The sequence below is a fragment of the Nilaparvata lugens genome, chromosome X (genome assembly GCF_014356525.2).
Source record: "Nilaparvata lugens isolate BPH chromosome X, ASM1435652v1, whole genome shotgun sequence".
NCBI classification, from domain to species: domain Eukaryota; kingdom Metazoa; phylum Arthropoda; class Insecta; order Hemiptera; family Delphacidae; genus Nilaparvata; species Nilaparvata lugens.
Window position 1 is genome coordinate 81,732,195 of NC_052518.1, and position 25,975 is coordinate 81,758,169.

At 34.9% G+C, this 25,975-nt stretch overlaps 1 protein-coding gene across 3 annotated transcripts; it reads left to right on the forward strand.

Annotated features, from left to right (window-relative positions):
* Positions 1–168: 168 nt before the first annotated feature.
* Positions 169–25,460, forward strand: LOC111056822 (heterogeneous nuclear ribonucleoprotein A1, A2/B1 homolog). 3 transcript variants are annotated; one of them, XM_039441717.1, is made up of 9 exons: positions 169–316; positions 3,155–3,166; positions 5,051–5,193; positions 15,471–15,591; positions 17,633–17,843; positions 21,014–21,253; positions 22,510–22,686; positions 23,330–23,397; positions 24,384–25,460. In XM_039441717.1, exons 1-8 carry the CDS (start codon positions 308–310, stop codon positions 23,365–23,367), a joined length of 951 nt encoding a protein of 316 aa, XP_039297651.1. In that variant the 5' UTR covers positions 169–307; the 3' UTR covers positions 23,368–23,397; positions 24,384–25,460. The 3 variants fall into 3 exon arrangements, with proteins under 3 accessions (XP_039297651.1, XP_039297652.1, XP_039297654.1); XM_039441718.1 differs by lacking the exon at positions 23,330–23,397; XM_039441720.1 differs by lacking the exon at positions 5,051–5,193 and having other exon boundaries at positions 185–316.
* Positions 25,461–25,975: the final 515 nt, after the last annotated feature.

Consider the following 25,975-nt stretch of genomic DNA (forward strand, 5'->3'; position numbering starts at 1 on the left):
TTTCAATAAACTATCATTATTATGAATTATAATGGAAGATCAACTCATAAATTATCAAATAACTCATAAATCATCTAATATATATATCTACAACCTGGAAATTACAAAACATATCAAGTCGGCCAACTTGTAAACATTCCAAAATCTCAACATAACCTCCATATTGCTTCCTTGTTGCATCGGCTTCCGCATTTTTGTCACTGTCCTTGTGTGCTAAGTTTGTGCAACTCACATGGTGAGATTTTTTCAATCGAGTTGAGGTGGAATCAAGTCAAGTTGACTTGCCTTTTTGTTGAATTTATCAACCATGGTGAAGGGCTGCACTTTAGTATATGGGCCGCGGAATCCAGCATTGAGACCTATACAGATCGATAGAGGAGATCAATACGAGATCAACCATGTATGACATTGTTGTCGATTTCCAAGGATTAGCTGAAAAAACATGGTGGAAAGTTCAAATTTTTTATATCAATTTTTATTTTAAATAATTTTTTTATGGCTAAAATATGTTTAAAACTAGTGCAATCTTATGTAAAATTTGACGAGGAATCCAATGAAACTAATTTCAGGTTCGTAACTTCAGTAGTTTTTGAGATATTGCAAAAAATGTGCAGAAAAATGCAAATTTTTTGCTTTAAAAAAGGTTAACTTGTTTTCATGATGCTTAATAGGTATTTTTAACTATTGGATTTAGTAGAATGATGAATTCTGAAGAAAAAATGTCCAGTCACTCGATAGCCTAAACTTGAAATTGTTGGAGATATTTGAGAAAAAACATGGCGGAAAGTTCAAAATTTTTATATAAATTTTTATTTTTAATTTTCTATGGCTGAAATATGTTTAAAACTAGTGCAATCTTATGTAAAATTTGACGAGGAATCCAATGAAACTAATTTCAGGTTCGTAACTTTAGTAATTTTTGAGATATAGCAAAAAATGTGCAGAAAATTGCAATTTTTTTTATTTAAAATAGGTTAACTTGTTTTCATTGTGATTAATAGGTATTTTTAACTATTGGATTTAGTGGAATGATGAATTCTAAAGAAAAAATGTCTAGTCACTCGATAGCCTAACCTAACCTAACCTAACCCAACCTAACCTAACCTAACCTAACCTAATCTAACCCAACCTAACCTAACCTAACCCAACCTAACCTAACCTAACCCAAATGTGACTAAACATTTTTTCTTTAGAATTCATCATTCCACTAAATCCACTAATTCAGCCATGTTTTTTCACAAATATTTCCAACAATTTTAAGTTTAGGCTATCGAGGTTAGGTTAGGTTAGGTTAGATTGTGTTAGGTTAGGTTGGGTTAGGGTTAGGTTAGGTTGGGTTAGTTAGGTTAGGTTGGGTTAGGTTAGGTTGGGTTACATTAGGTTAGGTTAGGTTTGGTTGGGTTAGGTTAGGTTGGGTTAGATTAGGCTAGGTTAGATTAGGTTAGGTTGGGTTAGGGTTAGGTTAGGTTGGGTTAGGTTAGGTTGGGTTAGGTTAGGTTAGGTTAGGTTAGGTTGGGTTGGGTTAGGTTAGGTTAGGTTGGGTTAGGTTAGGTTAGGTTGGGTTAGATTAGGTTAGGTTAGGTTGGGTTAGGTTAGGTTAGGTTAGGCTATCGAGTGACTAAACATTTCTTCTTTACAATTCATCATTCCACTAAATCCACTAATTCAGCCATGTTTTTTCTCAAATATTTCCAACAATTCCAAGTTTAGGCTATCGAGGTTAGGTTAGGTTAGGTTACGTTAGATTGGGTTAGGTTAGGTTGGGTTAGGGTTAGGTTAGGTTGGGTTAGGTTAGGTTAGGTTGGGTTAGGTTAGGTTAGATTAGGTTAGGTTAGGTTAGGTTAGGTTAGGTTGGGTTAGGTTTGGTTGAGTTAGGTTAGGTTGGGTTAGATTAGGCTAAGTTAGATTAGGTAAGGTTGGGTTAGGGTTAGGTTAGGTTAGGTTAGGTTAGGTTGGGTTAGGTTAGGTTGGGTTAGGTTAGGTTGGGTTAGATTAGGCTAGGTTAGATTAGGTTAGGTTGGGTTAGGTTAGGTTAGGTTTGGTTGGGTTAGGTTAGGTTAGGTTGGGTTAGGTTAGGTTGGGTTAGATTAGGTTAGGTTAGGTTAGGTTAGGTTAGGTTAGGTTAGGTTAGGTTTGGTTGGGTTAGATTAGGTTAGGTTAGGTTGGGTTAGGTTTGGTTGGGTTAGGTTAGGTTGGGTTAGATTAGGCTAGGTTAGATTAGGTTAGGTTGGGTTAGGTTAGGTTAGGTTTGGTTGGGTTAGGTTAGGTTAGGTTGGGTTAGGTTAGGTTGGGTTAGATTAGGTTAGGTTAGGTTGGGTTAGGTTAGGTTAGGTTGGGTTAGGTTAGGTTGGGTTAAATTAGGTTAGGTTAGGTTGGGTTAGGTTAGGTTAGGTTAGGCTATCGAGTGACTAGACATTTTTTCTTTAGAATTCATCATTCCACTAAATCCAATAGTTAAAAATACCTATTAAGCATCATGAAAACAAGTTAACCTATTTTAAAGCAAAAAATTGCAATTTTCTGCACATTTTTTGCAATATCTCAAAAACTACTGAAGTTACGAACCTGAAATTAGTTTCATTGGATTCCTCGTCAAATTTTACATAAGATTGCACTAGTTTTAAACATATTTCAGCCATAGAAAATTAAAAATAAAAATTTATATAAAAATTTTGAACTTTTCGCCATGTTTTTTCTCAAATATCTCCAACAATTTCAAGTTTAGGCTATCGAGTGACTGGACATTTTTTCTTCAGAATTCATCATTCTACTAAATCCAATAGTTAAAAATACCTATTAAGCATCATGAAAACAAGTTAACCTTTTTTAAAGCAAAAAATTTGCATTTTTCTGCACATTTTTTGCAATATCTCAAAAACTACTGAAGTTACGAACCTGAAATTAGTTTCATTGGATTCCTCGTCAAATTTTACATAAGATTGCACTAGTTTTAAACATATTTTAGCCATAAAAAAAATTATTAAAAATAAAAATTGATATAAAAAATTTGAACTTTCCGCCATGTTTTTTCAGCTAATCCTTGGAAATCGACAACAATGTCATACATGGTTGATCTCGTATTGATCTCCTCTATCGATCTACGTTGGTCTCAATGCTAGATTCCGCGGCCCATAAACTAAAGTGCCCCCCGAAGAACGAGTATGATGTAGGTTACAATATTACTTATTTGTTTTTTATACCTCTGAATTTATTCTGTTCAACTAGGCCTAACAACATTTTACATGTGCCGCTTTCTTGTGTTCGGTACCGTACTACTCTTCTCCTTCTTCATTATTTTTGCCTCGGCTAAATAACTCAGTTGTTTGAATTAGATCATCAATTAATCAATAAATCTCTTCATTAAATTTCATAAACGTTTTGATGGCACTCAATGTTTCAACAAAAAGGCTATTAGCCTACATGGAGTTACCTTACCTATTTTAAGTTTAGTTTTTCGGCTATAAATTTTCAACTTAATTCAGATAACATTTTCAATTAATTGTTTCTGATCTCTGTCTTATTCTATGTACAATCATATCAACTATTTCCTATTAACTATTTATTAATTCAGTATTTGTTTTCCTGTTTTTGTGGTGTGAATTGTTCATTTTCAAATTTTACTTTCATAACCTATAGGCCCATTTTTGTAGAGTGTTGTACTATACCTATATTGGAATAGGAACCGTTATGAGCCTGTTGATCGTTTCCACAAGTCATTTTACTTATTGTAATGAATGATTTTTACTAAAATAGTGCCGACAATTGTATTGTTTGTTTATCAGCAGACAATAGACTTTTCTGAACTACTTATCAATCGTATAAAGCATAAGCTTGTTCTACTTAGAAAATATCGTCTTGTTCAAAGCCAAGACTAAATTTTTATTTTATAATATAGACTTCAAGAATAAATAATACTATAAAACAAACTAATTGACTAAGTGCCGGTTGCACAAAAGTCGGTTAAATTTTAACCGTGATTAATTCCACGAGAACCAATCAGATCGAATCAGAACAAATCAAGCCGTCTTTTCTAAAACGCATTTTCTGATTGGTTCTCGTGGAATTTTGTGCAACCGGGTCTAATGGATTTTTACATATCTTCCACAATGGCGGTAAATCGTCACATGTAGGCTATATTTTAGCAATGCACCACTCAGGCCTAATAGCCAATTAGTAGTGTGCATTTTGAATGAAGCTCCGTGACCTTGTTGGCCCGGTTGACTTTATAATAAAGGCTAGGCCCACATTATATTTTTTCCACCACCTACTGTTTAAAGTTCCTACTTATTTTACTCCCTGAAACATAATACTAAAGTGGCACTTTTTCGCCCTCGGTACTAAAAAAAACCAGACAAACTTCCTAGGGAGTAAAATTAACTCCATTTAAATAGCATTGAAAGCATCTCTATTTTAAAAACTTACATTCGAAATAGGTTTGTATGGTCGAAGCACAGATGAGGAAGCACAGATGTGAAGCACAATAGAGTTGTCCGTCATTACTGAATTTAATACAGTATCTTATCCAGAAATTTGTCAACTCATGAAATACATGTTTGTATAATATTACATACTTAATATTAAGCTAGTAGACGTTAAAAATTAATAAATATTTTAAAAATATTTTATTCTATTCAAAATACCAGCCAACAAATATTTTTCATCTGCGATTCAAATCTGAAACGCGTGAACTGGTGTCGGCCATCATTTGAAGCTCATAAGTTTTACAACTATTGCCGAAGGATTTTTTTTATTATTTACATTTTAGGTTATGTTGTCACCGATAATGTGAGTTATTAAAATTATTTGATTTGCAGTTCCTATAAATGTAGGTTGAGAAAAAATGTTGTGTACATCACGAACGAAGAATGATTTTTCTCCCTCAGGGAAAAAATCAAACTTCCCCCTCAGAGAGAAAAAACTGTATTTAGGTATCACTCTAGATATACAAAGAACTTTTTTAATTTAGGTTTAGGAAGGCTAAGTTAATTTGGTAAAACATAACTTGAATGTTTTTTATTTGATTTTTGTAACGTTTTCTGACTTTTTACAGGGCTCAAAGGAGCCAGAACATGTACGCAAACTGTTCATTGGAGGTTTGAACTACAAGACAACTGATGATTCATTGAAGAAACATTTTGAACAATGGGGTGAGATCGTTGATGTTGTAGTCATGAAGGACTCAAATACCAAAAAGTAAATAAGTTATCTATTTTATATTTGTTTCGTCCACATGTATATTTGGGTAGGCTAGTTAAGGCTAGACTTGACTTTGAGTTTTGAGTTTAGAGTTTGAGTGCACTAGTGACCACTCATAGCGAGTGGTAATAGAGTTAGGTTAGTTAGATAGTATCGAGTTTAGATATTCTCAAGGTGCAATTTCCTTAGCGACGAATCGAGCCGCGCGGTTAGAGCACATAACCTATACATTCTTTAGATTCGTTGATTCATTGAATTTTTATGTTTTATGAACATTATGGCGGCAGACGAACTGGAAGTGTTGGCTACTTTATTGCTTTTTTTACGATCCATATCTAGTGAATAATCGAATGAATTCAGTTATGTGCTCCAGCCGCGGCGGCTTGTGTAGAAGCTTAAGGTGCGTACAGATATACGCGCCGCGAACATGAGCAATTCACTTTTAATCAGCTGACTACCTATATCTGTATTTTTACAGAAACGGCAAGATACAGGTATAAAAAGCTTGGCATCAGCTGATTAAAAGTGAATTGCTCATATTCGCGGCGCGTATATCTGTACGCACCTTTTGATCGATAGTACTGGTGCACTCAAAGTAAATTGTCCCCTAGTATGAAATCAACGTTTTATATAGTTCCTATTTATGTTGTATTGTTGATGTTGTGATGTTACAAATTTTCTCTGTATTTTTCAATTTCAATTTATTAAAAAGACAAAACAAAATTACAAAGAATTACGAAACAAATAATACACAATAAAAAGTTACAAATATAAAAAACCATGGGCTTTGTGGTTGGGTGTGTTGGAGAAGAGAAAAAAAGAGAGGAAGATACCTAGTCAACTATGGTTTCCCATGTAATAGTCAGGCAAAGAAGAGAAGAGAAGTAATGAGGAAAAAATGGAAGGGAGAAATGGGGGGAAGGAAGAAAACAGAGGAATAGGTACTCAAAATAAAGGTAAGCGAGTCCACTGAAAAATTAAAAAACTGAAGAAAAAACAATGCTGGAGCAGAAATCTCGAGTCATATATCTAAATGGAAGAAGAAATTACTGTATGTCCAGTTTTTTATATCCAGTTTAATTTTTATATCCGTGTTTCGGATGGACACGTTAAGCCGTCGGTCCCGGCTGCCTAAAAAGCAGTCGTTAGGTCATGTCAGAGTCCCTGAAATTGATCAGCTGCGACCTGAAAACTCTGACACCAGACCTGAGCCAGCCAGGTCACTCGATATTATTATTTTTATTATCATTTTTCCGCTGATCTTATTGTCCATGAGAAAGTGATTTGGAATGAGGTTTATTATTTTAGTACCTATGTAAATTAACTGCCTCCTTATACATTCAATATTAGTGTTATAGGTTACATATTTGTTAGCAGTGGCCCTTAGATTATAATAATTAAGTGTAGAGTTTATTGTGAGAGGAAAACCGGATCTATATTTTATCAAGTACTCAATTACGGTTTTTATGGATAATTGACGTATAGTCATGACCTCAAAATCACTAAAAACCATATCCGTTGGATAGAGCCTGGGTTTGCTTAATATAGTTTTAATTATCAGTTTTTGTGCTCAGTCAGCTTTCAGAAGCCGAAGCGAGTAGACGTGTTTTGTGAAATTCATGTAATTATTCTAAAAGTATACCATCAAACTGTTGTGTCAGTGAAAACGGCATTGCCGAATTGTGAGTGAGTGTGTGTGTGCGTGCGCGCGCGCGTTGGCAGCAACTATGACTGTAGCCGAGTTCGGATATTGCTGCTTCGGTGAGTGCTGAATCGGTAATTCTATTGTGAGAACTGAACTATCGTAACTATGAACGGTGACGATAATACGACTATTATTACTATAACTGAAGAAAATAAACCTGTCTCCTACAAGGTTCGAACTGATAAAATTCAATCAGAATGCGAAAAACTTTTATTTAAAGCTTGGAACGAAGCTAATACAAAATTCCAGCAATCAGAAAAAATAAGTTCTGAACTTAAAATTCAACTTGAACAGCTTCAAACTAGATTATCAGCGTTAGAGACTAAATCTAAGAATGAAGAAAAAAATACGGACAATTATCATACCGATGAAGAAGAATTATCTACTGAAACAGAATGGATTCGTCAAAAGCAAAGAAAGAGGAAGAGAGAACAATCTGACTCACCTCCAACACAATCATCCAATGAGCAGAAAGTGAGTTCACGTAGAGAAACTGAACTAAAAGAGAATGCTGAACCAAAAAAAACTCCTAGTATCAAACAAGTTAAGAGACCTCCTCCAATAATACTCTACAACATCCAAGACTATCAAGTAGTGTATAAGATTTTGAATGAAAAAATAAAAGACTCTTATAAGATCACACTATTGAATAATGGTAGCTTAAAACTCAACGTTGAATCTGAGGATAATTATAGACTAGCTACATCATTGCTGAATGACAAAAAAAATGAATTGGTCTTCGTTTGAAAACAAGCAAACGAGACCCATAAGAGTAATAGTGAAGAAGTTGCACAGCACTTGCAATCCACAGGAAATAAAAGAGGAACTTCAGGAAAAAGGATTTAAAATTTTGGACGTGGTAAACATTCTTAAATGGAAAACAAAAGAACCACTCCCAATATTCATGTTAACTTTTGAAAACACAGAGAGCATAAATAGAATTTATGAAATATGTGTAATTATGGGTATGAAGGTTGAAGTAGTCCCCCTGAAAAAATCGAAATTTCTACCGCAATGTAAAAATTGTCAAATCTGGGGACACACTAAAAAATACTGCCAGAAGGAGCCTAGGTGCGTGAAATGCGCTGGTCCCCACATCACTATCAACTGTACTAAGAGTAAAGAAGTTAAGCCTAAATGCTACAATTGTGGGATGGAGCACCCTGCTAATTATAGAGAATGTGTTGTAGCACAAGAGTTGCAGGCACTTCGAAATAAGAAAAAAGCAATAAAATCTATTTTGTCAGTCAACAAAAGAAACGATCCTATTGTGCCACAGAGAGCTGTAATAAATGACAGTAGAGTTAAGGAGAACCAGAGTTATGCTGATAAGCTGAAAAATAAAGTACCTATCAACAGTAACGAAAAGTCAAGTCATCAAGATTACAACTTGAGTAAAGATTTGGAACTGAGCATTACAACTCAACTTAAATTGATTCTTGAGAAACTAGTTGTGCAAGAAGGCCTGAATAAATCAATTTTAAGTAGGTTAGAAAAACTGGAAAATATTTCAGTTCCAGAAGTCATTCACAAGAAGCATGGAAAATAGATTCAAAATTATGACTTGGAATGCTAATGGATTACTACAGCACAAAGATGATCTATTAGCAATTCTAATTGAGCATAAAATAGATGCCTGTCTCATTTCCGAAACTCATTTCACCAAAGAATCCTACTTTAAAATTAGAGGGTACAAAACGTACCATGCCATACATCCCAACAACAGCGCTAGAGGCGGAAGTGCGGTTATTGTAAGAGAAGAGCTAAACCATCACGAGTTCAAGAAGATAGAATTGCAGGAGTTCTCCAGTCGATTTCAATCAAAGTCAAACTTATCGGTAGACCATCTGGTACGATCACAATTGGAGCCGTCTACTGTCCACCACGATTTAATTTGAAGAAGATAGAATATATTGATTTCCTAAGCAACTTCACAGGGAAATTTATCATCGAAGGAGACTTCAATTCAAAGAATACACAATGGGGGTCCCGACTGACCACAACTAAAGGAAAGGAGCTATTACTGGCTGTTAATGAATACCACTGCGATGTTCACTCAACAAGGAAACCAACTTACTGGCCAACAGACAAAACAAAAATTCCAAACCTGATAGATTTTTTATCACAAAAAATATTTCACCAAACTGTGTTGAAGTTGAAGAAAAATTTGATCTCAACTCTGACCATTCGCCAATAGTTTTGACAATGCACAGTGCAGCTGTTAAAAAAGAAATGCCACCTAGACTCATCAACAGGTACACAGATTTAGAAACTTTTAAAAATATGATAGAATCTAAAATAGACTTGAACACATCTCTGCAAACTATAGATGAATTAGAAACTGAAGTCCAGGAGTTTGTAATCAATATCCAACAATGTGCCTGGGAAAATACACCACTACTTCAAAGCAGGATTTTCAAAGGTAATTGCTATCCTGTAGCGGTAAGAGAGTTGATAGAAAAAAGAAGAAGAACAAGATCATGGCAATCAACAAGAAATCCAAGAATTAAAACAGAACTTAATAGAATTACTAATGAACTGAGAAAGATGATACAGGATGTAAAACAACATGATATCAATAAATACTTAGAAGAGTTAACCAATGAGTCTACTACAAATTTTTCATTATGGAGATCAACCAGGAAACTGAAGAGACCTCTTGAACAAGTTACATCGATAAGGAAGAATCAAGATTGCTGGGCAAGGAGCAATAAAGAGAAAGCCGATTTGTTTGCTGATCATCTGGAAAAGGTTTTCTCACCTCATGAGGAAACAATTATAGATGAGAATCCTCATCATCTTGGAGCAGGAGTTATCACTCCAACATCGCCAAGGGAGGTAGAATATGAGATTAAAAATTTGAGCAGAAAGAAAACGCCAGGTTTCGACTTAATAACTGGAGAGATTCTACAGGAGCTCCCAAGAAAAGCAATTGTGAAGCTATGCCATCTCTTCAACGCTTCATTCCGATTGAAATATGTGTCATCATGATACCAAAACCTGGAAAGCCACCACATGATGTAACCTCGTATAGGCCAATTTCACTACTGCCAGTAATATCAAAATTATTTGAGAAACTTCTACTGAAAAGATTAAAGCCTTATCTGGACGATAATGGATTAATACCAACCCATCAATTCGGATTTCGAGATAAACATAGTACAATAGATCAGGTGCACAGAATAACAAATATTATTGAAAATACATTGGAGGAAAAGAAAGTTTGCTTTGCAATTTTCCTTGACTGGAGAGATTCTACAGGAGCTCCCAAGAAAAGCAATTGTGAAGCTATGCCATCTCTTCAACGCTTCATTCCGATTGAAATATGTGTCATCATGATACCAAAACCTGGAAAGCCTCCACATGATGTAACCTCGTATAGGCCAATTTCACTACTGCCAGTAATATCAAAATTATTTGAGAAACTTCTACTGAAAAGATTAAAGCCTTATCTGGACGATAATGGATTAATACCAACCCATCAATTCGGATTTCGAGATAAACATAGTACAATAGATCAGGTGCACAGAATAACAAATATTATTGAAAATACATTGGAGGAAAAGAAAGTTTGCTTTGCAATTTTCCTTGATGTAGCACAGGCTTTCGACAAAGTATGGCATTCAGGATTGTGCTACAAAATGAACCAGTTCTTACCAACAGAATACAGTCTGATACTGAAATCATATCTTCAAGACCGTTATTTCAGGATAAAACAAGATGATGCTTTTTCATCTCTCAGAGAAATCAGGGCTGGAGTTCCTCAAGGAAGTGTGCTGGGTCCCCTCTTGTACCTCCTATACACATCTGATATACCTCAACCTGAAAACGTAACAGTAGCAACATTTGCTGATGACACAGCAGTTTTATCAGTTGGTGAAACTGTTGAAGTTTCTACAGAGAAATTGCAGGTGGCAGTCAACAGAATCAATGTTTGGACAAAACACTGGCTTATAAAATTGAATGAAGCAAAATCAGTTCAAGTCAACTTTACAAACAGAAGAGTTCAATATATCCCCTTAACACTCAATGGGAATATTGTACCCTACTCCAACACTGCAAAGTATCTAGGCATGACGCTGGATGCCAAGCTTAGATGGAAGGAGCATGTGAAGAAGAAAAGAGAACAACTTGGCATAAAATTCAAGAAAATGTACTGGCTACTTGGGGGGACATCAAAGTTGTCAAATTATAACAAATTGCTTCTCTACAAGCAGATTCTCAAGCCGGTGTGGACCTACGGAATTCAACTCTGGGGCTGCACCCGACCATCCAATATCGACATCATCCAGCGCTTCCAGAACAAAGTACTCAGAAGTTGTGTAGACGCTCCTTGGTACATCAGGAACTCTGATCTCCACCGCGTCCTGGGAGTGGCGACAGTCATCAGTGAAATCCAAAGATTTGCAGAAAAACATGAGAAAAGACTTCATCAACATGTGAACGTGTAAGCAATCCAGCTGCTCAACGTGCATGGAGTAAGAAGACTGCAACGCAGAAAGCCACACGAATTAGTTTAGTGCTAAAGTGTTCAATTGGAAGTGCAAAGGCAGAATACTGTATCCTTTTATGCTAAAAATAATCTTTATTTAATCCTTGACCAATATAGAAGGCTTAACCAATGGGTTTTACCTTCACAAACAATATTCTTATCAATTTATGTCAAAATAGAATAGCTTATTAGTCTTTAACTAGGTGCTATAAAAATCAAGAAAAAAAAAGTTTTTGTGCTACAAATAATTCAGCAATATGACAGTTGAAACAACCTCCCCAAACAACTATGCCATACTGCAGAATTGACTTGACTAGAGCATGATACATCATTTTCAGGTGGTTCTTATTAAGAATTCTGTTAACTTGGTAAAATTAAAAAGATAAATATCTAATTTTTTACATATGTTTTTAATATGAACATCCCATTTAAGGTTTTCATCAATTATGATTCCCAAGTACTTAGTATTATTGACTTTTTTAATGGTGGGACAATCACAATTACCCAAGTTTAAATTGCACTGAGAATCTCAAATCTTGATTCTCGTTAGGCTGCCCTACTCTATTTGCAGAGAAAGTTATGTAATTAGTTTTTTCAATATTTAAACTTGAGGTATTCTTATCTAACCACTTCTTAATTAAAAGCATATTATTTTCAGCTATGGTATGAACTTCATTCCATGAATTACCGTGAAAAATAGCTGCAGTATCATCTGCAAAGGATATCACAGTTGAGTTTAGAAGTCTTAAATTTAAAAAGTCATTTACATAGAGTATGAAAAGGATGGGAGAAAGTTCAATACCTTGAGGAAGACCATAAGAAGTTAAGTTAGTTACACTAGATTGATCATTTATGGTTAGGGACTGGGTTCTATTACTCAGATAGCTTTTGAACAATTTAAGCGAGACTCCTCTGAAACCATAGGACTCCAGTTTATTGAACAAAGTATTATGAGGTATTGTATCAAAAGCTTTGCGTATATCCAGGAAGACCGCAATAGTTTTCTTATTGGAGTTTATTTTATCAGATAAAGTATTGATGAATTTTATTAGAGCGTCAGATGTACTTTTACCATTTTAGAAACCGAATTGGTTCTTGTTGATTATTTTGTTAAGATTCAAGAAACAACTCTTGACTTTATGAGTTTCTCCATTATTTTAGCAAGGTTGCTGATAAGACTAATCGGTCTATAATTACAGGGATTAGTCGGGTCACCTTGTTTGAATAGAGGTTTTATTTTGGCTGATTTGAGGTGCTCGGGAAAATATCCCTCCACAAAGCATCTATTAAAAATGAAAGCGAGAGGTTGAAATATAAAATTGGCTATTTTCTTCAGCGTAATATTACCTAGACTATCAATACCAGGACTGCAGTTGTTCTTTAGATTTTTAATAGTTGCCTCAACTTCAACTGGGCACGTTGGTCTCATAAAAAACGTGTTATCGATCTGTATTGCAGGAAATCGATCACCAGTATTATCAGGGATATTGATAGTTTGAGCTTGTAATTTACCCACATTTGTGAAATAATTGTTGAGGGAGTGAGCATCAAGTTCAGTACTCTTGTCCTTGATACTGTCCTCACCTATAACTTCGTTTATGCACTTCCACAACTTCATGCTGTTGTTTTTTCAATTTTCCCTTTATAGTAGACTTCCTTTGCATGATTTATGATCTTATTCAAACCATTACGATAAGCCTTATATTCATTCTTTAAGATATTGTTATTAGGATCTCTTCTGAGTCTAGAATGCATTCTGTCCCGCGTGATTATTGATCTTATGATGCCTTCAGATATCCAGGGCTTCAGGGGACGAAGTCTGTTAGGTATCTCTTTTACCTTCTTGCATTGATTGATGAGACTGGTCAAACGATCGACAAATTTATCCATAATAGGGTCAATGCTTCCATTCACGGTATAGATTTCTTCCCAATCCTCATTCCTTATGCGTTCCAATAGTGCATGATAGTTGGTTCTAGTTAATGTGTTTATCAATACGTTTCTATTATCCTTATTGATAGGAACCTTCACCAAGTTCAGTACAACCGCGTAGTGGTCAGCTATGGTTGTCCTAAATATAGCTCCTTTAATGGACATAGAATGGTTGCCTGAATTTTTATAAAAAATGTGGTCAATGCAAGAATTTGTTGTGGTTGTTACTCTGGTATCACCAGTTATGTAAGACTTATAGCCATTACTATTGAAAATATGCAGATAATCTTGAACAAGAACACTAGTTAAATGTGTATTTATATTCATGTCTCCCGCCACACATACATTTATTCCATTAGGAATTTTACTGATTTCATTACTCAGACTATTAAGAAAATTATCAATATTTTGATTACTTGGTGATCTATAAACCCCAATCACCTTCACAACAAAATCATCAATTCTTAAGTCAGCACTAACTACATTGGCATCAGTAATATCGAGTGAAACTTCATTGAATCTTATACAATCTTTTATGTACATGCATAATCCATCACATTTATTCTGTTTAGTGTACTTATTTATTGCCGTATATCCAGGAATATATAAAATCGAATCTCCGATTCGATATTCAAAATCGATAAAAGTCGATAATTTTGTAGGTTTGATAAGTTTGTTTTAACACATTTAATTTTACAAAATTTTTGTAGATTTTTTTGTATCTCAAGAAACTATTAATATGAGTAGAATATACTCTCAACATTCCTCAAGTAACTAACGTCAGTTTGTTGTCAATTTTTAGAATTGAAATTTAAAATTACTCTCAAGGCCCGGGCAGGGTAGCCAGGTAAAATTCAGAATCGGCTGTCCCTTTCTGTACAAACTAGGTTCGTTCTAAAAGCAGTATTTCTCTGACGAAGTTTTGTGTGAGAAGTGAGAGCACCAGAGAGAAAGAGCGAAAAAGTCAGTCTCCCAACAGACAAAGCTCACGTCCAATGAAAAAACTATTCACAGTTGCAGACGTAAATAATTGATTGTTGTAGGTTGCAAACTGACCGAAAAATTTTCCTAGCCAGGTAGCAAGACAATTTTCGATGAGCTTCTACAGCCGCCCATTTCTGTTTCATGAATGAATTGCTTATAAAAACACATATTCAGTCAAGAAAGAGTTATAAAGGGAAAAATTTGGATGAACATGTTTGTCTCCATTTTTTTCTAATTTTGTTCATAACTTTTCAAACATTTATGGAAAACATATACCGGTATATGCTGCTTTGTTAATTATGAGTTTGTAGAGCATCAAATTCTCATTAATTTCATTTTTAATTCCTAATTCTATACATTTCCCAACGACTATTGCGGAAGCTTCTTGATTGTGAAATCTTCAGTTTTGCAACAATAGACCAATATTGACAAAGAAGGTATGACCTCACCCATGCCACACTACTCTTTATTTGTATATTGTTCCTCTATATAGTTAAAAAAAACTCAAGTGTCTTTAAGGCTGTGCAAAGGCTAAAAAAACTTTCTACTGGTGATCGTTTTTAAAGATTTTCGATTTGTATACTATCAAGGTATCAAAATGAAAAAGTTTTCTCAGGTAAATTTTTTATCTGATCATTACTTTTTGAGATATGAGCGCATGAAGTTTGAATTTTTGGGACAGATAATTTCAAATTCGGTGAGAGATAAATCCATGAAATTTAGAGGATATCTCCATGGTTTTGTTGATTGAATAAAACAAAAAAATTCTGAAAATGTCAGTTTTTAAGAAAGTTATTCAATTTACCAAAAATAACTTTGAAAAATATCACCAGTAGAACGTTTTTTTTCTCCTTTGCACAGCTTTAATCACGTGCTATAATAACGATATAGAGAAAAAATACACAAATTATAGACACTTATAAACTTTCATTTTCATTTTTTGTGTATTTCGACAGCTGAGCTGTCTTTATAAAAACTATTGTTTAATTCATTATTATGTATGAAAAATAGCAATAAAATCTCGAGTTCTATTGTCACATATTTTAATAATGGACCTGGTCCTATCAGCCCAGCGCGACCCCCCAAGGTGATTTTCACTTGCGCGCGACTCTAGGGTTAATTTAGAAAGGTTTTTTTAATTCCATTTTACTCAATTTATAGGTCAAGAGGTTTCGGATTTGTTACTTACTCTGAGGCTAGCTGCATCGATGCTGCACAAAGTGCGAGGCCTCACACCGTCGATGGTAGAGTTGTAGAACCAAAAAGGGCAGTCCCTAAAACCGTAAGTGTTTTCCTTCCGCATATTGTGTGTTTATAATGTGTGATATACTGTAGCTGATATTTATATTGGGTACTTCCCATACTTGGTCTACACAATCTCTAATTCACATATGTTTGTGGAAGATTCATCAGAATAATTAACTTTACAATGTATGTTTTATTTTTTCATTCTTGTTGTGTTAAGTCATTTGTTGGAGTAAATCTCATACATCTTCACAGATTCAATTTAGTTTATGTAATGGCACCATCATTACAACCATTTTTTAAAGAATGTCACTTTTGTTGTAATTGCTCATAAATTATCATATAACGTATCCTTGATTCGTGATATCAAAAGTCAATTATTAGACATGAACCAAGGAAACTGGTAAGCATATAGTTTGTAATGATAATCAACGGATTTTAAATTTTAGCCGTTACTAGATTTCACTCGTTACAGTTGACTGCCTTTAGCAACCAGGCATTTAGGTTGAAGTTGAAGTGTTGATTAAAGAACCATCTCTTTATGGGTTTCATGAGTTCTTCGAAGTCGTCATGCCATCTCGACAACTCAAGTATAAAGACATGACTAAACTTCAAACAAAGTTTATTCTTTTACGCAACCCATCCGGCTCTGCTGGTCTTGGTGAAGAGAAAGTTTAGGAAGTGTAGGCTATAGAACAACTGGGTACTCAGTCGTCATAAGGTATGGTAGGGTAGGCTCCTGTCGGTTGGGGGAGCTTTGAGTCGAACATCGTACTCAAGAATTTGTTAAAAACCAGAATACACCCACAGTATTCCTGCTTGTCTTAGGAGGCGACTAAAAGTGACCCCCTTTCCAAAACCCTTCTTCTCTTTCTTAATATGCTTTGGAACTTTTCATTTATAGAATGATACTTTTCCATTGACTTAGCTTGTGCCATTCCTTATGTCTTTTTCTATCTGTCGGCCTTCATTGGTCATATTCTTACTTCTTAGGCCAACCCAAGGTGTTATGTGGACCGTGCTGATGGGTAGTACTTTTCTGCCTTTTAGTACAGGCGCACTTCTGTAGTATCTAGCCTTGCCTGAACATGCGGGGCTCTGTCTGGGTTGACTCCACTATTCCACTTCCCTAGCTGTTCGTGGGAACCACACGAACAAACCAAACACCAAGGCAACTCCAGAAGTTGCCTTGCCTTCAAACCCACGGGATCTGCTCCATCAGGGCAGGTTCCTAAATCTGAAATGGGTGCTTCAGGAACACAGGAAATTCCGTTGCACTCTTATGTAAAGGCTATCAATATTGAGGAGGCTTCTACTGATCACGACATGTATGATGTAAGCTCAATCACATCATCCCATGTGGAGAGGAGGGATGAGCTTCTCAGACCACTGCTCAAACAAGGACAGCTATTCAGGCAAAGCTTCTTGGGAGAGGTGAGGCTTTTGACCCTGAAAAGTTTCGAAAAGGCAAAAAGAAAAAACCCAAGAGACCAGAGATGGGTGAAACTCCTGGCACAAATGTGGGTCAAGAGGCTGAGTCGAGGGTGGCCGGGCGCCGTAGGGGCAGTTTGGCGTCCCCTCTCTTAGCGGAAGGACCTACAAAAAGGCCAGGAGTGGAACTTACGTAGGTCACGAGTTTGTGGGTGGAGAGACCAAACTTCACCACTCCTCAAAGAAGGGCGGCCACTCAGGCAAAACTTCTTGGGAGAGGTGAGGCTTTTGACCCTGCAAAGTTTTAGAGGGACAGAAGAAAAACCCAAGAGACCAGAGATGGGTGAAACCCCAGGCACAAATGTGGGTCAACACAATAAGCTTTGGTTGACGTGTAGAGTTCTTGAACCTTTGGATATTTGAATCCGTGCCTTCAAAAATAATTATAATAATGGTAGAGTAAAGATAACTTTGATAAAATTTCTATGTTTGCTCGGAATATTTTTCTATTAAAAGTAGTTTATATTAATCCAATTATCATGTCATATTTACTCATTGAGCGTGATGAAACTTGAATTATTATTAACTATGGTTTGTTCATGACAGACATAAATATCGATGCATTGATTGCGTCCTCTCATTTTCAGGAAGCTGGAAGGCCAGATAGTTCAGCTACAGTAAAAAAACTTTTCATTGGAGGCTTGAAAGATGAACATGACGAACAAGAAATAAAAGACTATTTCAAAACTTTTGGCAACGTTGTAAACTGCACGATCATTTGTGATAAGGAGAGTGGCAAGAAGAAGGGATTTGGATTTGTTGAATTCGATGACTATGACCCAGTTGATAAAATCTGCTGTGAGTATATACCTCTCTTGCTGGACTTGAATAGAATGAAATGTCTGATTATTTCAATTGGATCCGAAAAGTGCTTACAGACTTATGCGCTGTGTGACAAGCGAGCGTTTCTTAAACAAGGATTCGCTAAGTAAGATGATCAAGATCAGAGCGCGAGCTTGCTACGTGCAACGTCCATTGTTGTCGGCGTGATCTTGGCCAGCTTGTTACGCGCGAAGCGGAATCTTGCCCACTGCTCGCGTTTCGTTTGTGTGCGGCGCAGCGTGTTAGTCTGTACGTACCTCGAGGTGAACTCCACTTTTACTTTAGGAATTCGCCAGTTGTTGGATTACTGTATTGTATAAGCTATAGAAATAATATATTGTATTAATTTTGCAAGAGAATAGTTCCAAATTATCTTGTTATTAAATTCTTTGTTTCCCCTCGAAAGGGACACTAAAGTTATTCTTTAAAGACCGCAACCGAAATTATTGTTGAGAATTGAAATATAGTATTGTACAGTTTCTTTCTCTTACATTACTTGAAAAGAATAATTTATTCAGAGTATATTTTTAAAATTGATTATTTATGGAACGTTTTTATATGAACTGGTTTGCTTCTTTGTGATTTGGAATGATGATAGAATTTTCTGGGGTTTTTATTAGTCAGGGCGCAAATGTCATGAAAAAGGCAATCCTTGGTCATTTTTGGGTAACAGCCGTGGAAGATGTCTCGATTTCTTCGTTAGGTCTAGCATAATAAGGATCGTGATGATGATAGTCGAAATCACAGGCAACTACCTCAGAAACAAGATGGCAGCCAAAAGTTTTAGGGTTTTGATATATCGCTTGTATTTCAATAACTGTTCTAGATATTCAACCGTTTTTTGAACGAAAATATTTTAAGAATCTTCCTCTACAAATTTGTTCTATAAAATTTCCTTCTAAAATGCATATTTTACTAGTTATAGCCTCCAGAAGCACATTAAAACTATTTTTCAAATTTGTTTCCATTATAACTTTTTTGTGCAAGGATTACAGATAAATTTCTTATCTATGAAACTTAGATTGTTTATTCAGCTTCAAAACTATTTATTTTCATGCGCTGTACGTCAACAAATGTGTTCTCCAGTGCCCTCCAAAGAAACCCCTGTATGATTTCTGGTGCGTTTTTCCAGAACTATAAAATTAAGATAGAACTATAAATTGATTTTTCATGACTACTTTAAGATAGAGACTTGCAAATGGCCTGAATCCCTTCGTTTCAACAAGCTGAAAAAGAATATTGATGATGAAAACAAGTAAAAAATTCAACATAATTAAAAAATTCAAGATGGCGGTCATTATTGACAGAAATTTTTATGTCGCTTGCTTTTCAGTTATTGTGAGAGATATCGGATTGATTTTACCACCAAAGTGTTTAAAATTAACCAATCTATAATATTCGATAGAATCGTCTCATTTGGACTACTTTTTCGTGATTAATTTAACTTCAAAAACTTGAAACATATATTTTTCGGGGACAATATTTCACTTTCCACCTTGTATTTCAAATCTGTATTCGCAGTAGACATACACTAGTATTATTGGCACAGTATTGTAAAATTTTTCCAAAGCTTCAAAATGATATCTGATTGAAGAATGTAATTCCATATTTTACGGCTGGAGCGTCATCGGAAAAAGAGTGAAAAGTACTGTTTGCAGTGGAAAATACACTTTTTCCACCATTTATGCCAAACCTAACAATTAGAAAACCGTGTAACTCATGACTCCTTGGAGGTCCATACTTGGGAATTGTATCCATCTCTTTGTAATGATGTGTAGAAAGAGAATATCTATTATGGTAATTAAGTTTGTAGCGTGAATGATGATGTTGTGGAACTTTTCCATAATTGAAGAGACTTGGAATGTTGTCAAAAATCCACTTTATTCAAATGAAAATTAATATCTTACACTGTTACTTACAGCTGATGATGTGTGAGCACACATGAAAGCATGCTCCTGTAAAATATTAATTTTTATTCAAATAAAGTGGATTTTTGACAACATTCCAAGTCTCTTCAATTATTATGGTTATCTCAAAAATATTTGTCATCATAGGAAAATCCAGGATGGCGGCCAGAAACGACTGTCTATCATTTACAGCCTCCATTTTGGATATTCCTATGATGACGAATATTTTTTAACTTCAAGTTTTTGAAGTTGAATTACTCACGAAAAAAGTAGTACAAATGAGACAATTCTATCGGATATTATATATTGGTTAATTCTTAACACTGGTGGTAAAATCAATCCGACGATATATCTCACAATAACTGAATAGCAAGCGATATAAACTTTTCTGTCAATAATGACCGCCATCTTGAATTTTTTAATGATGTCGAATATTTTCGTTTCCATCATCAATATTCTTATTCAGCTTGTTGTAATGAAGAGATTGAGGCCATTTGCAAGTCTAGTCATGAAAAATCGATTTATAGTTCTAGCTTGATTTTATAGTTCTGGAAAAACGCACCAGAAATCATACAGGGTTTTCTTTGGAGGGCGCTGGAGAACACATTTGTTGACGTACAGCGCATTAAGATATATCGTTTTGAAGCTGAATAAACGATCTAAATTTCATAGATCAGAAATTTATCTGTATTCCTTGCACAAAAAAATTTACAATGGAAACAAATTTGAAAAATAGTTTTAATGTGCTTCTGAAGGTTATATATAACTAGTGAAATATGCGTTTTAGAGGGAAATTTATAGTACAAAATTTGTAGAGGAAGATTCTTGAAATATTTTCGTTAATAACGGTTGAATATCTTGAACGGTTATTGAAATACAATCGATTTATCAAAATCGTGAAACTTTTGGCGACTATCGTGTTTCCGAGGTGTTTGCCTGTGATTTCATCTTATCGTCAACTCGATCCTTATTATGGTAGACCCAACGAAGAAATCGAGACATCTTCCACGGCTGTTACCCAAAAATGACTACGGAATGACATTTGCGTCCGGACTATATTGCATTGAATATTATATATTCTATATTTTTGTCATAAGACACTGTTAGCTTCGATGATTCTGATCTTTATATTCATTTCAGTACGTGAGTATTTAGTCTTGGTAATTATTCGTTTGATCTGGAGTATTTAACTCTCATTTTCACGCTGATGAAAGGTAATTTGTAAATTGTAATTTGCAGTGCAAAGCTGTCACACAGTGAAAGGCAAACGCATCGATGTGAAAAAGGCGTTGAGCAGGGAGGAGATGGCGAAGATGGGAGGAGGTGGTGGGGATAGGGGTGGCCGACGAGGTGGCAGAATTGGGGGAGGTCGAGGAGGAGGACGTGGGGGTGGATATGGAGGCGGAGGTCGTGGGGGTGGATACGGAGGCGGAGGTCGCGGAGGAAGCGACTGGAATAACACAACTGTGGTGGCCGGCGGTAACGAAACTCAATGTCATTCACATCATTAGTTTAAGACTTATTAGTAGTTTACAAAGTGATCCCTAGACATTCCGTATCGTTGAATGTACAATATCAGTACCTACATATAGCATTAGGTCAGACCACACAACTAGAATAAACATGTCGTGGACACTGGCCTGATGTTATAAGTAGGTACTATATTGTACAATAATATCGACCGTCTAGGGACCGCTTAATGCACCAACGCACATGAAGTAATCGTTTCATATTTCATGTTCAAACTGATTTCTCGTATAGAATAAGAATGAGTTTCTGTAGCAACAACAAATGCTTAGAAGATCACAAAATGTTAATCAACAACTTTGTGAGAAATATAGTATGCTTGTTAATGAGATTTATCTGCATTTGTGCTAGTTCTTGCAAAAAGAAAAGCGGAAATTATTTCCTGAACATTTAAATACATTAAAATTTTAGCCAAAAATACAGAGAACTTCACCAAGTCAAAATGTTGAATAGTTGAAATATAAGACCAACAAATAAAAGTTGAAAATAGCGAAAGTCGAACAGGAGAGTTGGGAGCGCGTGGCTAGAGCACAAAACCTATTAATTCACATTAATTTATTAGATTCAATTATTTATTAGATGTATGAACGTTATGGCGGTAGATGAATTAGAAGTGTTGGCTACTATATTGCTTTTTGGATTTATTTCCAATAAATCATCAAATCCAATGAATTTATAGGCTATGTGCTCTGGTCGCGCGCTGGAATCGTCGCTAAGGAATTGTATCTTACTCCCGTTCAATTTAGATTCTATTTCAATTTTTCTTTAAAATTATCAGAAACTGGAAAAAGCAACCATTTTTCACACTTTCCAAAACTATCCTGGACTCGGGATGGAAATAACAAAATCTTATCTTGAGCGGACATGGAAATCTTATTTATTTGCGCCCAGTATTACAAAAAACAATGTTCATGTAAAATGCATTATTGATGTATTATATTTTTGAAGTTAACTGTTATCTTTTTACAATTTCATGGAAAATGGTAATACATTTTTACTGTTATAAACAAATGAATTGTGTTAGCTCACTTCGATAAAGTTCGACCCTATACAAAAGCGAACAGACACATTTGATAATGATGATGCAAAAAATTGATGAAAACTCGTACAACAAAAAAACAGTTTTTTTGCCATGTATTTTATTGCTTGAGTATTTTGATGATTTTATAACGTTCAACTGAATTTTTAAAATGAATTGATCTGAACAGGTAAAACGTGGGAATCTGAGCCAATGGGAGGCGGTTCATATGGAGGCAGAAACAGCGGGGGCGGCTATGATGGAGGGAGTGGAGGTGGCTACCAACAGAGCTACAGTGGTGGACCCATGCGCAGTAACTATTCTTCAGGCGGTGCCGGTGGAAGGCCTTCGCCCTATGGTGGCAATGGTCAGTTTATTTTTAATCATTATTAGGTTATTTACTCTCAAAACCAAAACAACTAATTCATGACGGATATTCTTTCTTTGTAAGATGACATATTTCTTCTAATGACGGGTGTTTCAACTCATCTATTCACGCATTCAGAGATGAGTTGCGAAAACGGTCCAAGAAGCGACACAGGTTTGAACGAGCAACAAACCAACTTCCTTGAGCCAGCCACCAAAGTAACGTTATCTGGAAATTTTCGACTGACGTCGTCTGGAACAGCTGAGTTGCAAGAACACAGACAGTGGTCTTTTCTGCACACCTGCGTTGGAATCGACTGGCACTAATGTTCAAGTTTTTGACTGTCCAGTTGAAAAAGTCCGATGATACCTTCTGTTAGTGGTTGGCCTGAGATATTTGTAGCTTCTTACTGTTACCTGTATGTATGATCTTCTGTATTTCTACTCTCAAGTCTAAACTTCTATTCGCATTTTAGGGCGTTTGCCCCTCACAAATGAATAATTCATTATAGAAACCCAATTTCATTTTTGAAATAACAGTCTTACAAACTTCCCTCATTATCAGTTCTTTGAACCTCAGTTATCAGCTATTTGGTTGTTATTCATTGTGAAAATTTGTTGTATACTTGTTTTTATATTTGCAGCTGGTGGTGGTGGTTATGACAAAGGCCGAAAGTACTGAGTCGCTGCTAATTCCTAAGATGTGTTGAAGGTATTTCCCTCTATTTCATTAATCGGCCGTTGAAAATAATAGATCATTTATAGACAGTTGTTGCAAGGCTCAACATATTGCACCAAGTTACCATCCCTAAATTATAATACATTAATTGGAATTTGAAATGAAAATTTTCAAATATCGATTTCATGAACGTTGTTCTACTCTTTCTACATATTGGAATAAATGCATACACAACTGTAATTATTCCAACAAGAGCACATTAATTTTGCATGCAACACTTTGAGATTTTCAAGGCGTAAATGAATATATTCATGCTTATCACGTAGTTCTAAATCTATAATATTCTCAAGTAGTTTCTCTTAGCTAGTTTGAAATAGCTTTGGTGGTCGGAAACTCAATTAATAGCAGTACTGTGCTAACACATAATTTTATGTTCACATGTTTACTTGGGTACTCTTATGTTCTATTCACTTCATGATATCATTGAATTAAACGATCTATTTCCATTATTTCAAGGCAGGATATTTCAAGCAGTATTGACAGAATTTTATCAGCATTTAGTAATAAAAATCAGAAGAATAAGAATCCGGTTCCAGGAATATTGCGTACTCGCCATAATAACATTAGCCTTGCCTTGGTAATTGCCTTTGTTAGTGTTTGAGATCCACTTTCATATGCATATCCCTATCAACGAATTCGATCAGATTGATTGTGTATATCAGGATGGGGTTTGATTACTCATTTATATGAGTATAAATTTCAGAAAATCTCAACCCGTCACTGTTTTTCTGGAATTGTAATGTTGTAGGTCAAACAGTTCACTATTGCTTTTATAATTTCATTCATAACAAATAATTTTACAATCATCCTTGATAAATTGTAGCAGTAGCATAATTTGAGTAGTTACTTTGTAAATAACATTACAATAGATTGTGTAACATTATTATAATTAAAGACAGGTTTAATTGCTATTTTATCAAAGATGTCTATTAATTGATTATTTTATATGCGCTATTCAGGTATGTGATGCAAGGATAGAAAGAACCGAGTGAGAGGAGTGTAGCCTAGGAAAGTGAAAATCATGTTAAGAAAAGTACAAGATTGCAAGTCAGGCAGACTAGGAAGCAGTTGGACCTCTCCAGCTCCCCCAGTATATCCGCAGTATGGTCTCTCATCATTACCAGGAATTTAGCACTTGACCAAAGTATTGTTTAAGAACTGATTAATATTATAAACTATCTAAGTATGTTAGTTTGGTAGTGTATTCTTTAGTCATTTTATGAACTATGTCACAGAAAACATTATTTCCATTAAGTATGTTTGAAATGAGGAGTTTTTGTACAAACTTGGATTTATAATTTTCTTTATCGTAAGTCGATTTAGTATTATATCTGTAATTTTTATGTAGTGGATTAAATTAGATTTTTGTTAAGATGTTTTGATAGCTACTAGCAGTTTCTTTTGCCGTAGAACTTTGCCAATTTGGTTTCCATTTTCATGCAGTAAGGAATTGTAAATTGAGAACTTTTTACCAAATATTGGCCAAATTAGTTTTGTGTAAAATCAATCTGAGGGTAATACATTATGACAAGTATTTTGATCTCATATAGTTTATGGAAAATACCCTGTTTTTATATTAATGTTTTTTATAGAAACCTAGATAAACTCAATCTCTATACATTTTATAGAAAAACAATAAGGTCACATTTAGGCCTAATTCAATTTCACACAAATTATCAGTAAATAAAAACTGAATCTTTTGGCTCAAAAACTTCAAATTTATTGAAATCTAGATTTTATGAAATAATTAATAATTTAATAATGAATAATTATAATATTAGAATAGTTTCTCAAAGACTATAATTTCTGATAATAGTTGATCAGATAATAATAAGACTCAATTATTTTATGTATTCCTAAAAACTCAATTTGTGATAATAATTAAGGCAACCTTACTTTGAAATATAAATTAAATAACTGTTGGAAAAATATACATTCCAAATTATCCACGTTAGGCATTTGAAGTACTCAGTAACCTCAAGTATTATTAGTTATAATAAATGTTTTAAGAATAATAAACTTCTCTTGTCACAATAGTGTAATCATTTATTTCTTAGTAGTTTGTTTTAGAACATGTAGTTTTATAGTTTTTGTAGTTTGTATTAGTTGTAGTAAATCAGTTGGATTTTCATAAAACATTATTTTGTTTTATTCGATATCACTCGAAAAAATTCTATCATCGCAATGCTTTCTTGCAATTATCTGCTTTCCAGATAATATAATAATATTTATAGCTCCTTTTATATAACAAATAATGTTAAGTTGATGGCTTAGAGGGAAAATTTCACTGATCTTTTATTAGAATTGAAATATTAAATTCTATATAGCTTTACCCCAGTAAAGCCAACTCTTATCGCTCACTCACGAACACACACGTGCATGAGGGTCGCCGTCTGGGTGTCACCCCGACTACCTGACAACTGGTCATTTTGGCTATAGGCGACTACTTGTACCCTCGTAAAAATATACCATTAACGTCAAGTTGTCCTCCCGACTGGACCAATGGTGCCAACTAGTCATGGCCATAAACGACAACTTGACACCTCGCGTC

Coding starts and splice junctions, on each gene's coding strand:
- LOC111056822 (XM_039441717.1), top strand. Junction 5,194..15,470: donor AAGGACTCAAATACCAAAAA/GTAAATAAGTTA, acceptor CTCAATTTATAG/GTCAAGAGGTTTCGGATTTG. Junction 17,844..21,013: donor CCCAGTTGATAAAATCTGCT/GTGAGTATATAC, acceptor TGTAATTTGCAG/TGCAAAGCTGTCACACAGTG.